The 14,281-nt window shown below is 44.0% G+C and overlaps 1 protein-coding gene across 1 annotated transcript; it reads right to left on the bottom strand.

Moving 5' to 3' along the window:
* Positions 1-191: 191 nt before the first annotated feature.
* yipf3 (Yip1 domain family, member 3) lies at positions 192-9,351 on the bottom strand. The gene is made up of 9 exons (XM_084735746.1): positions 9,006-9,351; positions 4,865-5,077; positions 4,620-4,726; positions 4,485-4,530; positions 2,661-2,753; positions 2,187-2,318; positions 1,985-2,098; positions 1,774-1,897; positions 192-323 (listed from the first exon to the last, which is right to left on the bottom strand). Exons 1-9 carry the CDS (start codon positions 9,075-9,077, stop codon positions 226-228), a joined length of 999 nt encoding a protein of 332 aa, XP_084591872.1. The 5' UTR covers positions 9,078-9,351; the 3' UTR covers positions 192-225.
* Positions 9,352-14,281: the final 4,930 nt, after the last annotated feature.

Below are 14,281 nucleotides of genomic sequence, written 5' to 3' on the forward strand. Positions count from 1 at the left end.
GTCCACACAGTTTATTGGAGTCTGTACAGGAACTATAAATACATCTGAACATAAACATTACAAAATAAAAACCCCAAAGTAAACATTACAGACAGACAGAAGAAAAATGTACAAACAGAAAGACATGTTTTTGTTTGTGTGGGAGTCCTCAGCAGGTCCTCAGCGAGTCCTCAGCAGGTCCTCAGCAGGTCCTCAGCAGGTCCTCAGCGAGTCCTCAGCGAGTCCTCAGCGGGTCCTTGTAGTGTTCAGGGTCACCTGAGAAACGTCTCTGGCCACCCGCTGCATCGGAGCCAAGTTAGGTCCTTCAAGAGAGTCGAGCAACCCTGAAAAGATGAGGACAGGAAGTCTCACTATGAGCCTGTTCACACCTGACACCGACACGTTCACACCTGACACCGACACGTTCACACCTGACATTGACACGTTCACACCTGACATTGACACGTTCACACCTGACACCGACACGTTCACACCTGACACCGACACGTTCACACCTGACATTGACACGTTCACACTTGTCCATTCACACCTGACACCGACACGTTCACACCTGTCACCGACACGTTCACACCTGACACCGACACGTTCACACCTGACATTGACACGTTCACACCTGACAACGACACGTTCACACCTGACATTGACACGTTCACACTTGTCCATTCACACCTGACACCGACACGTTCACACCTGTCACCGACACGTTCACACCTGACATTGACACGTTCACACCTGACACCGACACGTTCACACCTGTCACCGACACGTTCACACCTGACACCGACACGTTCACACCTGTCACCGACACGTTCACACCTGACACCGACACGTTCACACCTGACATTGACACGTTGACACCGACACGTTCACACCTGACATTGACACGTTCACACTTGTCCATTCACACCTGACACTGACACGTTCACACCTGACACCGACACGTTCACACCTGTCACCGACACATTCACACCTGACACCGACACGTTCACACCTGACATTGACACGTTCACACTTGTCCATTCACACCTGACACTGACACGTTCACACCTGACACCGACACGTTCACACCTGACACCGACACGTTCACACCTGACACGTTCACACCTGACACGTTCACACCTGACACGTTCACACCTGTCACCGACACGTTCACACCTGTCACCGACACGTTCACACCTGACATTGACACGTTCACACCTGACATTGACACGTTCACACCTGACGACACGTTCACACCTGTCACCGACACGTTCACACCTGACACCGACACGTTCACACCTGACACGTTCACACCTGACACGTTCACACCTGACACCGACACGTTCACACCTGACATTGACACGTTCACACCTGACAACGACACGTTCACACCTGACACCGACACGTTCACACCTGACATTGACACGTTCACACCTGTCACCGACACGTTCACACCTGACACCGACACGTTCACACCTGACACGTTCACACCTGACACCGACACGTTCACACCTGACATTGACACGTTCACACCTGACATTGACACGTTCACACCTGACACCGACATGTTCACACCTGACATTGACACGTTCACACCTGACATTGACACGTTCACACCTGACACCGACACGGTCACACCTGACACCGACATGTTCACACCTGACATTGACACGTTCACACCTGACACCGACACGTTCACACCTGACACCGACACGTTCACACCTGACACTGACACGTTCACACCTGACACCGACACGGTCACACCTGGCAACAGTCCTAAAACAAGTGTCTGACCTTCGATGATCTTGTGGTAGGCGAAGTGCAGGTAGAGCAGGAACATCATGTGGAGCAGAGACAGAGTCCCACACAGGAGGAGACGAGGAGTCTGTCCCACCGTACGAGACAGCAGAGCTGCCACCTGACAGAGAACACAGGTGAACTGCAGGTTAGATCACAGCTGAGGGAGAACACACAGAGGGCTGATGGGGGATGTAGTCCTCCTCACCATACGCAGAGTGGACAGTCCTCCAATCAGCAGCCAGAGGACGTAGAACAGGAAGTGGAAGTGGATGTTGTAGGTGATTAGCAGGACAACGCAGTGACCAAACAGACCGTAACCCTGACGACAGGAGAGAGGAAGTGATGTCACTCAGTCTTACCATGTGTACTGTATGTGTACTGTTTAATACTGCAGTACTGGGACTGACCAGCAGGGACAGCGTCTGCAGCATGGTGATCTGTGCGTTGACCAGGTACGCCAGGAAGTAAATGAAGGACGAGACGCCGAGCCAGTAACCAAAACATGTTCCTATAGCTGTTCCCATCAGAGTACCCTCCCTCTGACACACACACGCACACACACACACACACACACACACACACACACACACACACATCAATACAGGGCTTCTAACACTGATTATTCATAATTTAAAGTACAATTATCAGTGTACTGGAGTTCAATGTGTTATATTGGTATGGAGACGTCCAATCACAGTGGAGTATATGGACAAAAGTAAGTGCAAAAAAAACAACAACACGATGAACAGTCTGTCACCACAAACTAAACTGTGTTCAGTTTTAAAAAATCACAAATGTTCATGTTTAGTGTCAATAACTCTGTCAGCTGTTTTCAGGTGTGTGTGTGTGTGTGTGTGTGTGTGTGTGTGTGTGTTTCTTACTATGATGGTTCCTGATGTCTTCATGCCGTGCAGCAGGATGGCCACCAGAGTCAGCACCAGCATCAAAGGACCGTACAACTCACCTGCAATCTTCTACACAGAGAGGGGGGGGGGGGGGGAGAGGGGGGGAGAGAGAGAGAGGACACACAGAGAGAGAGAGAGAGAGACAGAGAGAGAGAGGACACACAGAGAGAGAGAGAGAGAGAGAGAGAGACAGAGAGGGAGGGAGAGAGGGAGAGAGAGAGTGAGAGAGCGAGAGAGAGCGAGAGGGCGAGAGAGCGAGAGGGAGGGAGGGAGGGAGGGAGAGAGAGAGAGAGAGACAGAGAGACAGAGAGAGAGAGAGAGAGGACACACACTCAGATACCAGAACACACCTGAGCAGAGTCTCATCACAAAGGCTCTTACTGTGAAAATCTGCAAAGGCTCTTACTGTGAAAATCTGACAGCCTAAAGGAGGATCAGTCTTAAACCAGCTGTTAGACAGATGATTCATTCATTCATTCATTCATTTATTTTAGAGATAATTCACTTCTCTACAAACTTCAGCAGTGACATCATATCCTGTTTATCACCTGAACACTGTACCTGTCCTTCATGACGTCTGACTGGATTAATGTTTTTGACTGGTTTTATTTGAACTGAACAACAGATTTGATTTTGCTGTAATCTAATATTATAGTGAACTAAAACAAAATAAAAATTAAAACTTGATATGAAAAAACATCACAGTTCACTGAGATTCAAATAAAAACTTAACAATACTTTAGTAAGAAAATATTAACAGTTAATTCTGTACTTATTAACATTTAAAGGACCAGTGTGTAATAATTACAGGGATTTATGTACATAAATGAGATATATTATATATAAGTATGTTATTTATTATTATCAATCAACATAAACTCATAATCTATATGTTCCCGTTACTTTAGAAATAACCATTTATAGTTACATACTGTCGGGTCGACTCACAGAGATCATCATCCTGCGCCATCTACGGCAGCGCAGAGCGGACAAACTGCACTAACAGTGAGTCTTGGGAAGCCCACGGCGACCTCACGTAGACGCTGCAGCGTAAACATGGAAGTAGACGGGGAGGATTGACGCGGCTGATCGCTGGCAGACCATTTAGCGTTGTGAACCTTGACTGGCACAGTTTTGACAAATGGAGGATCATACATACACTGTACCAGAACAAAAAGCAGCGGACAGTGAATCTCCGTCATCCAAGAAGCAGAGACGCGAAGAAAGTAAACGCAAGCATGACAGGAAACGGCAAAAACACGAATCAACATCGGCACGTTCACACGATGGAAATCGCTGATGGAGGACAAACGTTTTCACAGTGACGCCGAGGTTTCCTGTTTTCTGCTGGACAGGTGATTCATCCTACAGACATACAGTAACTGTAGTAGGTGGGAGGAGCCACCGTCTGACAGAGACGCAGCTCCGACTAGAGGCAACAGATAACTGACATCATACATGAATGAAATATTGACAAATATTTCATTTTTAAATATTTTAAACGACTAGTATTTCTGGTGCTGACTGGTGTGTGTGGGCGTTTAATCATATAGTCGTCCACGTGATGGTAACCTTACTTTGAAGGGGTCATGGTTTCACCTGTCTGGACATAAAAAAACACCTGATCCAGTCCTTCTGACAGTAACCACTTTCCTGTCATTTCTAAATAAAGGCAAAAAACCCCAAAATAATCTTTAATTAATTAATTAATATGGGAAAATAATGGAAAAATTAATCAACAATGAAAATAATCAATAGTTGGAGCCCTATAATAACTGTGTGTGTGTCAGGTGTGTGTACCTGAGGAAAGTTGATCATGCGGACAGGAATCATGGACTCGATCAGCCTGAGAGACAGAGACAGTTAGCATCAGTTAGCATCAGTTAGCATCAGTTAGCATCAGCCTGAGCAGGAAACAGAAAGTGGGCAGTTCACCTGCTGCGGACCTGAACCGGTTCCACATCAAAGTACGGCCTCAGGATGTCGATGTTGGCGTACAGGTTGAAGGCTCTGGAGGCCTGACGCTTCCCCGCCTGCCACACCTGAATGCATCATGTGCGTGCGCACACACACACACACACACACACACACACACACACACACACACACACACCGTCAGTGAGCAGTGTTGGTGACAGTGGAACCAGGAACAGAACCTGGTGGTTCAGGTGTGGACTCACCTCATCAGCCACCTGTCGGCCCAGTTGGCCCTTTAACCCCTTCATCCCCAGGAACTCTCCGTCCTCGGCGCCATCGTCCTCAGTGGCGGCGGCCTCGGCGGCGACCTCCTCCTCTTCCTTCATCCTCTGGTGCATCTCCCCCATGTCCTCAAAGCTGGAGCCCGACGTGTCGTCCATGTTCTCCATGTCCACAACCGCCGAGCCACCGGCACCCTGAACGCAACACGAGGTTGACGGGGGCCGTTAACAACAGATATTTACAATCAATCAATCAGTAACAGTTTAAGCACGGGGACAGTAGAGATGCACCGATCGACCGGCCAGAGACCGGAACCGGCCACCGGTCAGCGTCACATTCTGCGCTCGTCATTGTCACACACGTGTTCTGCACGATGGTCACGTGATGCGCGCAGCAGACAAACTGACGATGACATCAACACAGCGCTGATCACAGCTACACACTCTGACACGTCTGCATGAAGATGATGTCAGAGACAGACTCCAAGAACAGGATAAAGAGAAGACAGACAGTCCACAACGAGACAGATCAGCTGACGATGTCTCAGATCAGCTGACGATGTCTCAGATCAGCTGACGACGTCTCAGATCAGCTGACGACGTCTCAGATCAGCTGACGATGTCTCAGATCAGCTGACGATGTCTCAGATCAGCTGACGATGTCTCAGATCAGCTGACGACGTCTCAGATCAGCTGTAAACTCTCTCGCTCTTCATGCTAATGTTAGCTAGCAGCAGACTGCTGTTCACAGACTGACAGTTCAAATCTCACTTCCTGTTCTGTCTGAAGAATAAACAACCTGTGTTGATGTGTCTCCTCAAACATTTTCTCATCCAGACTCCTTTAACTTCTGTGTCTGTTTTTCTCACGGCAAAGTTTTACTGCAGCGAACTGTTGCACCGCGTCCGTCTCCGGTTTGTTTACATCTGCTTCCACAGGAAATCACGTCCTGCGAAATCCCGCGAGATTTCACATTCAGCTGATTCATAATCTTAATGTAAACCTATAATAAATCCTGGCTGTAACCTGCAGGACTTTGGAGAAGATTTAAATAGTATTCAATGAATATTTAATAGTCAGTGTTTTATTATGAACATTTAATTTAATTTTTACAAGAAAAGTTGCAAAAATGTTTGTGAATGCTGTTAATTCCAGTTCTTAGACTGAAAATCGGAATCGGTGAAAATCGGAATCGGCAGGTCAGACCCTTATAAAAACCGGAAATCAGAATCGGCTAAGAAAATTGCAGTCGGTGCATCTCTAGGGGACGGTGTGGACCGTTTCTGTCCATCATTTTCTCCATTAATTAATCCTGTCAGTCCTGTCATCTGATAAATATCCAAACATCCAAATGAACATTATTATTAGATTATAAGACAATTATAAGCACTCATAAGTGGACAAGAAACAATTTCTTTAATAACAATTAAAACTAAATCAGAGTTAACTGTTAATAAATGCTTAATAAAGGATTAATTAACCTTATTAAGAAGTTTCACGTTTTAGACCCAGTGCTCCAAAAATACATAATTAACTATTAATGCATAATAAAGTATGTATTAATCTTAATAAAGTTTTAACAGACATAATATAGAAGTTAGTAACACTCAATAAAGGAGTTTGTAATGCTGTTACAAACACTTATTAACATTCTTAAGCCTTCTATAAACTCTTGACAAATTTCTTAAAGGTGCTGATTAATGACTCATAATCTGACAATAAATATGTTTATTGTTCTATTATTGACACTCATATAAACACATATTAATGTTAATGAGCATCTTATAAGGGTCTTATTACCTATTAAGTGAAGCTTATTACAGACACTTTAATTTGAAGTGTTACATCTGAAATTAGAGAATTTACTTGTTGTGTTAATAAAAATGACACAAACTGATTAATGGATTATCAGAATAGTTGGTTTGATTTAATTTAACGATGGCTGTCACCTGTCACACACACGTCACCTGTCACACACACGTCACCTGTCACACACGTCACCTGTCACACACACGTCACCTGTCACACACACGTCACCTGTCACACACGTCACCTGTCACACACACGTCACCCGTCACACACACGTCACCTGTCACACACGTCACCTGTCACACACACGTCACCTGTCACACACACGTCACCTGTCACACACGTCACCTGTCACACACACGTCACCTGTCACACACACGTCACCTGTCACACACGTCACCTGTCACACACACGTCACCTGTCACACACACGTCACCTGTCACACACACGTCACCTGTCACACATGTCACCTGTCACACACACGTCACCTGTCACACACACGTCACCTGTCACACACGTCACCTGTCACACACACGTCACCTGTCACACACACGTCACCTGTCACACACACGTCACCTGTCACACATGTCACCCGTCACACACCCGTCACACACACGTCACCTGTCACACACGTCACCTGTCACACACCCGTCACACACCCGTCACCTGTCACACACGTCACCTGTCACACATGTCACCCGTCACACACCCGTCACACATACGTCACCTGTCACACACACGTCACCTGTCACACACGTCACCTGTCACACACACGTCACCCGTCACACACACGTCACCTGTCACACACAGGTCACCTGTCACACACAGGTCACCTGTCACACACACGTCACCTGTCACACACACGTCACCCGTCACACACAGGTCACCCGTCACACACACGTCACCTGTCACACACAGGTCACCTGTCACACACAGGTCACCTGTCACACACACGTCACCTGTCACACACACGTCACCTGTCACACACACGTCACCCGTCACACACAGGTCACCCGTCACACACACGTCACCCGTCACACACAGGTCACCTGTCACACACACGTCACCCGTCACACACACGTCACCCGTCACACACAGGTCACCTGTCACACACAGGTCACCTGTCACACACACGTCACCTGTCACACACACGTCACCTGTCACACACACGTCACCCGTCACACACAGGTCACCCGTCACACACACGTCACCCGTCACACACAGGTCACCTGTCACACACACGTCACCCGTCACACACACGTCACCCGTCACACACAGGTCACCTGTCACACACAGGTCACCTGTCACCAGTGTTGGGAATAACGCCGTTATAAAGTACACCTTCAAGTACAGAGTTGAAGGTGTTTAGTCTCACAGAAGAAGAAGAAGAAGAAGAATCCTTCCTCTGAACCTGGAAGGTGGAAGATTTAAAAACATCCAGGAGGATGAAAAGTTCTGTGAACTGAACTGAACCACATCGTCTTCTGTATTGTCCTTTTTATGACGAGTTAAGAAAACTTATATTCAATGAAATGTTCTGTTGGTCTGATGACAGAATGAACAGCTGTTTAGTTTTAATGTTTATTAGTTGGTTCATTTTGATTCTAAAGCTCGGAAAAAGCATCAGGATGGGTTTTATAATTAGATTAATTGTGATCTATGTTATGTTTTTGTTTTGTTTGGTTTCGTTGTTCTGGTTTCTGGTGTGTTTGAATAATTAACGGTGTGTTTTTAACCTGTTTGGGTTGAGCACGTGCTTCTGCATGACTCAATAATAAAAAAAATCATTCATTCATTGTAGTACAGAATAGTTCATTTTTATTACAGTACTTTTACTTGTATCAGAGTATTAATGTTTCTGACATTTTACTGTACTCTATGTAATCTGAATACTTCTGCCGACACAGGTCGTGACGTCACTCAGGTGTGACGACGTGTGTTTATCTGCTTCGCTGTCTGTCAGAGTAGTTACTGTGAACATCATACATGTAGATATTTTACAGTTTTAAACACAGTCTGCCTGTTAACACGTTAGCTTGTTAGCAGGTTCATTAGCAGGTTGAGTTAGCCCGGCTGCTGCTTCCATGCTAATCAACTCGTCAGACAGGTTAGTTAGCCTGTTAGCTCAGCTCTCCTGGTTGACACGTTACATAACCCTCCCGTCAGTTAAACGGTTAGTTTGTTAGTTAGCCTGTTAGCTGTGTTTAGCCTGTTAGCTGTGTGTTTAGCCTGTTAGCTGTGTTTAGCCTGTTAGCTGTGTGTTTAGCCTGTTAGCTGTGTGTTTAGCCAGTTAGCTGTGTGTATATCAGCTGACCTGTATGAGGTGGTCATCGAAGCTGCTCCACGGTTCCGTGTTCGTGTTTCTGCTCCCGGAGGCCGCGGACATGGTTCCTCAGATTACCGCGTTCTTCCCGGGTCTCTGTCTGTGTGTGTGTGAATGTTCTCAGCTCACCGACACACTTTCACGTCCACACACACCGTCAATAATCAATAATCACACATTTATGTCTCTAAAACATCATCACAAACATTCAGCTCTAACACCGCCTCCCTGCGCTGCCACGCACAGAGCGTGATGACGTCAGTGAGGCTCTGTCTAGAAGATCTTCTTCTTTGGTTTAAACGGCGGGCTACAAACCACCGTGAAGGTGCCTGCCGCCACCTGTTGTATCGGAGTGTAACATCATGACTTCATACTGGGTTCGTTTCAACAGTCAGAAAAACCTGTTTCATATATGTTCTTCAGTAGAACCCTGTGAACCTGCCTGGTTCTCTCCTTCTCTCCACACCGTCCAACTTTTTCCTTTCTGTGATGAATTACATCCAGATAGAACATGTCCAACAGTTTCACTACGTCCACAAATGTCACATTTATCTGATCTTCTTCATGATATTCGTTGTATGATGTCATCCTGTACGTCCTCGTCTCATCTTAGACAGTGACATCATCTGTCCTACATTTCCCTCTCAGCCTTTTAACTCTGACAGACTTTTGAACTTTGTAATTCTCTACCCTTCGTATCGTTGCTCCATATTTCCTGCCATTTTGTCATAATTCCCTGACTGATGATTGATTTTGCTTCTCCTCTCAAAACAAAGTTCTAACACATTATTTTCATTTTTTTGTCTGCTGTCTCATTTCCTTCGATTCCTGTATGTGCCTGAATCCAACAGAAGTGGACATCTGTCCCAGGAATCAAGTACACTGCAGCTGCAGAATCTGAACATATAACTACTTTAAGAGGTTTGACCTTCTGAACACTGATTATTATTTCTACCATTTCTGCTGTGTTGTTTGAAATGATTTTGACGATGCCTTTATCAGATTCAGGGATGAATATGTCGACTCCTACATGCTCAATATTCAGGTGTTTAGATCCATCAGTAAAAATCTGTAGATATCTGTACTAGTTGTTGTTAAGGTGTTTTTGAGCCAGACGTCCTGCGTCAAGATTAGTTTCTATCCACTCAGTTTTCTTGTCTAATATTTGCTGGTCTACTTTGGGTTGTGGAAAAATCCCTGGAGGAATGCAGTTGATTATCGGAGCTGGACTGTGATGTAGAGTCTCATTTATACTGTCTGACTTCCTTATTCATTTCTCATCCAAACCCTTTACTGTCAAACGTTATTTATCCCAACGGTTCTGCAGGACAGATGAAGCTACTTTTCCTTCTCCTTGAATTCTTATCCAGTTTGTTAAAGATAGTTCATGTCATGGTTGTAGGGTTTTTGGTTTTGGTCTGTGTGGCAGCGGCGGCAGTCATTGGCTGGCTCAGCGTGATGAGACGCACCTGGCTGTCATCATCACATCCCCCTGCTGGATGACCTCGGCCCAGTCACCACTCCTGTGCCGGACTATTCAGTCTCAGTCGGTAACGTAGCGCAGCACGTTTAAAGTTCTCCTGTGGACTTACGGTGTTTTTTCGTGGCTCTGATCTTCAGTGTTCCTCCCGACCGCGTCCAGCACCTGCCCTCGCCTTCAGTTGCTTTTTGTCCCGTGTGAAAAAATAAACTTTTTTGAAAACTTTTCTGTATCTCCGTCTCTGCATCCGGAGTCCAGGCCGAACTCAGAACTTCACAGTTTAGTTCTTAAATACAGTGACAGTCCACTGGACTCTGCAGGCGGACAGTTGATGGTGTTAATCACTGCAAGTCCTGTCTAATGTCTGTGTGTGTGGATTAATGCCCCTCTGTCTTTACATCTGGTCTCAACTCTCTCAATATGATTTTAACAAGTATATTTATCATCAATCCATAAACCGAGATGCTTAAACACGTTGACTCTTTCCATAGGCTTTACTGTATACAGTCAACTCCTGCTCGTTATCTGTTTTTAGTGTCCAGCATGTAACGTGACTTTGAAACAGAGGTTTTAAATCCCCAGTCACATGACCATCTCTCTACGTTTATTATTGCTTTCTGAATGCATTTTAACACATGACAAGTTTTTTTCCCTTTTCCAGATGGTTCCATCATCTGTGTGCAGTGAAGACGGTATTTCTGCCCCTGTATTCTCAAATATATCATTTATCATGATATTAAATAGAATCGGACTGATTCTTCCATTCAGTCAAACCTCTGAAATTTCTGAACCTACTAGTTGTTTTTGTCAGGAAGTCCATGGTCCAGTTGTATAAACGTCCACCTCTGTCTGACTTATTCATTTTAACTAACAGGACTTCTCGCCACATGGAATCATAAACTTTCTCACTGTCAAAGAAAACTTTCGCCATCACTTCCTTCATATTCTTCATTCTTCTAAATGTCATTCCTCCCTTTGATTAATGCTCCAGCTGTGGATCTTTCTTTCCTAAAGCCACTCTGATATCATTGAACAGATGTTTAGACTCTAAGAAATATGATCACCTGTAAACAATCATTTTTCCATCCATGTACACAGATGTGATGTAAGATCTACTGTAGGTTTCAGATCAACGCCGGCTTCCACTCATCAGGGAGTTTTCCTTCTGCCCAAATCTTATTGAAAAGTTTTAACACAGTTTTTAGTGCTTTGTCTGGTAAATGTCTGAACATGGCATAACTCAACTGATCTGGTCCTGGATCAGATTTCCTGCTGCCTTTTAATGGCCTCCTCACTTCCTTAGAGAGAATTCCATATCTGCAGCCGAGCTACACGCCACCTTCTGCACTTTTTCATTATCTGTCAACACTTCTTCCTTCCTTCTTTTATGAATGTCTGTGAGATGGTCCCCATTATGAACATTTGCAAATATTCTCCCTAAAAGATTAGTCTTTTCCACGTCTGTGATTGTGAGGCAATCTTCGTTTGCAAGAACTGGTATTTGATTGGCAGCCCTTTTCCCGCTCATCTTTTTAATCATATTCCACACATGGCTGACATCTTTTCCTCTTCCAAAAGTCTCTCCAAGTGTTTCTCTTAACAGTTTTAATTCTTTTACGTGCTGCGGCTCTTTTTCTTTTGTATTCAGTCAGATTATCCACACAGAGCAGTATTCCTTTCTTTATACTACATTCATCATTCCACTATGGCACAACTCTCGTATTTCCTTTTATCATAGTTTTAGGAATATTCTTTGAGGCAGCTCTAATAATCATATTTGTAACTGTAAGCGCCATTCATCATTTAGTAAGTTTATTACTGTTAATGTTGAGCACAGTGAAAGAATATTTAGATTTAAAGTCAGGGAATAGTGCTGAATATTTTGAAGGACTTAATTCCTGTTTGTTTTTACCTCTGAGCTTTATTTTGTTATTCTCTGCAGTTTCTGTTGAGCTGTGACAAATTAATAGGAAGTGGAATTTTATTGTGAAAGGTTCTGTTCAGTGAAGAAATGAGTGACGGCGGAGCTGCACGGTTGTTTTACCGTTGGCGTTGCCACCGAGCCGACTCAACGCATAAAGCAGTCTCTTGTCATCAGTGTGGTTTTATGTAGAAGTGAGGAGACATAAAGTTTAGAAACGTGAAGATTAAAGATAAACATCACAGAAACTTCAGGAGAACATTCGTCCACATCAACATCCATCTGTGTAAAGGAGCTCTTTCTTTGGTACATTTATCAGTTTCTATAGAACATATGATGGGAGATGATCACTTCCTTCGTGATCTTTGTGTGTCCCAATCACATAAACCAGCCGTATTTGCAGAAACCAATGTTAAGTCAATACAAGACATCTTATTCCTGTTTACATCTTCTCCTCTTCTTCTACCATTGTTTAAGAATACAAGGTTTCTTGTGTTGATCATTTCTTCCATCACTTCATCATTATTATCAGTATGATCACACTGAAACCACCACACCAAACTTCTCTGTGTCTTTCCTCAAACACTGCTGCAGTTAGAAAGACAACGGTTGTAGTAATGAATTATTTTGATTGGGTTCTGTGTGCTGGACACCTCAACAACTGTTCATTCATGTTCATATGGAGAATTTATTCTTCTAAATGCTCGATTGTCTTTAATGAATGTGATGCAGCCCCTTGGTTGTTATTATCTGTCATGTCTGACTGAGTTGTATCTCATCATAACAAAGTCTAGATGGAGTCTCAACCGTGTTTCCTGAACACTGATTTGTCATCCAAGTCTTTAATGACTTTCTTAAATTCCTGTCCATTTGCAATTCAACTGTGAGCACCTTTATTGTTTTAATCACTTGCCACATCGTAGGTGAACAGGTTTATCATTTCTAATATTGTTTTGCACTCAACACTTGAGATTCCAAGATATTCTTCAGCAGCTTCAACAGTTGTTTCAGTTCTGTCATTCCTGTTGTTTCGTTCTAAATCAATGTGAGCCACTTTGCATATGAACGCAACAAAGTTCACTTTGTCAGCGAACATGGTTCCTTCCTTCACCGTACACTTGTGTCAGGTCTCATGCTGGCCTGCCTGGTGCGTCTCTCTGCTTCTTACAGTAGGAGGTCCAGTACTGTTAACAGTGTTACTCCTGTCACTTCTGTTTTCCTTTGCTGCCTGTGCATTAACACTCCTAACTGCGTATGACACTGTTTAGTATTTTATATCTTTGGACTTCTCTTGCTTGCTTGCTTGCTGCACCGTGGTCTCCTCCTGTCTCGAAGATGTTAGGTGCGTTGGAGATGACCCAGACCTGCGATACATATCACGAGACTGACCATGTTAACCCTAAAATGATCTTTACTGACTGTAAGCAGGTGTTTTCTGTCCAAACACACACAGAGACCTGTTATAATACATAATTATAAACACATGTACATGTATAAAGCATAATGGAATAGTACAGGGGTATTCAATTAAAATTCAAAGAGGTCCAGTTAGAGAAAATTTCCTAAAGCAAAGGTCCGGAACATCATCATGTCTAACTTTCTCGAGTGGGCGGAACCAGTAAAATTTAAGTATAATCTACCGATTATTCTGCCAATTAATCGAGTAATCAGATAAGAAATATTGTTCTGCATTTTTTTTCTATTACATTACTTTTGCTTTATTTAAGAACAATGGTAATATACAAAAGAGAAGATAAGACAGGTCTATTAAATGAACAACTGTAAATTGCTAAAGTAAAAATACTCAGCAAAGTAACTTTACTTTTAATGTAGATTTACTTTTACTGTATTTACTTTATTTTAGAA

This window comes from Lutjanus erythropterus, chromosome 14 (genome assembly GCF_056507025.1).
Source record: "Lutjanus erythropterus isolate fLutEry1 chromosome 14, fLutEry1.hap2, whole genome shotgun sequence".
NCBI classification, from domain to species: domain Eukaryota; kingdom Metazoa; phylum Chordata; class Actinopteri; order Lutjaniformes; family Lutjanidae; genus Lutjanus; species Lutjanus erythropterus.

Bases quoted from the DNA above. Each gene is read 5' to 3' on its own strand.
- yipf3 (XM_084735746.1), bottom strand. From the start codon at position 9,077: ATGTCCGCGGCCTCCGGGAGCAGAAACACGAACACGGAACCGTGGAGC. The intron at 5,078-9,005 runs GTCAGCTGATAT...TGTTGCGTTCAG, and splicing joins TCGATGACCACCTCATACAG to GGTGCCGGTGGCTCGGCGGT. The intron at 2,099-2,186 runs GTCAGTCCCAGT...TCCTGTCGTCAG, and splicing joins TGCAGACGCTGTCCCTGCTG to GGTTACGGTCTGTTTGGTCA.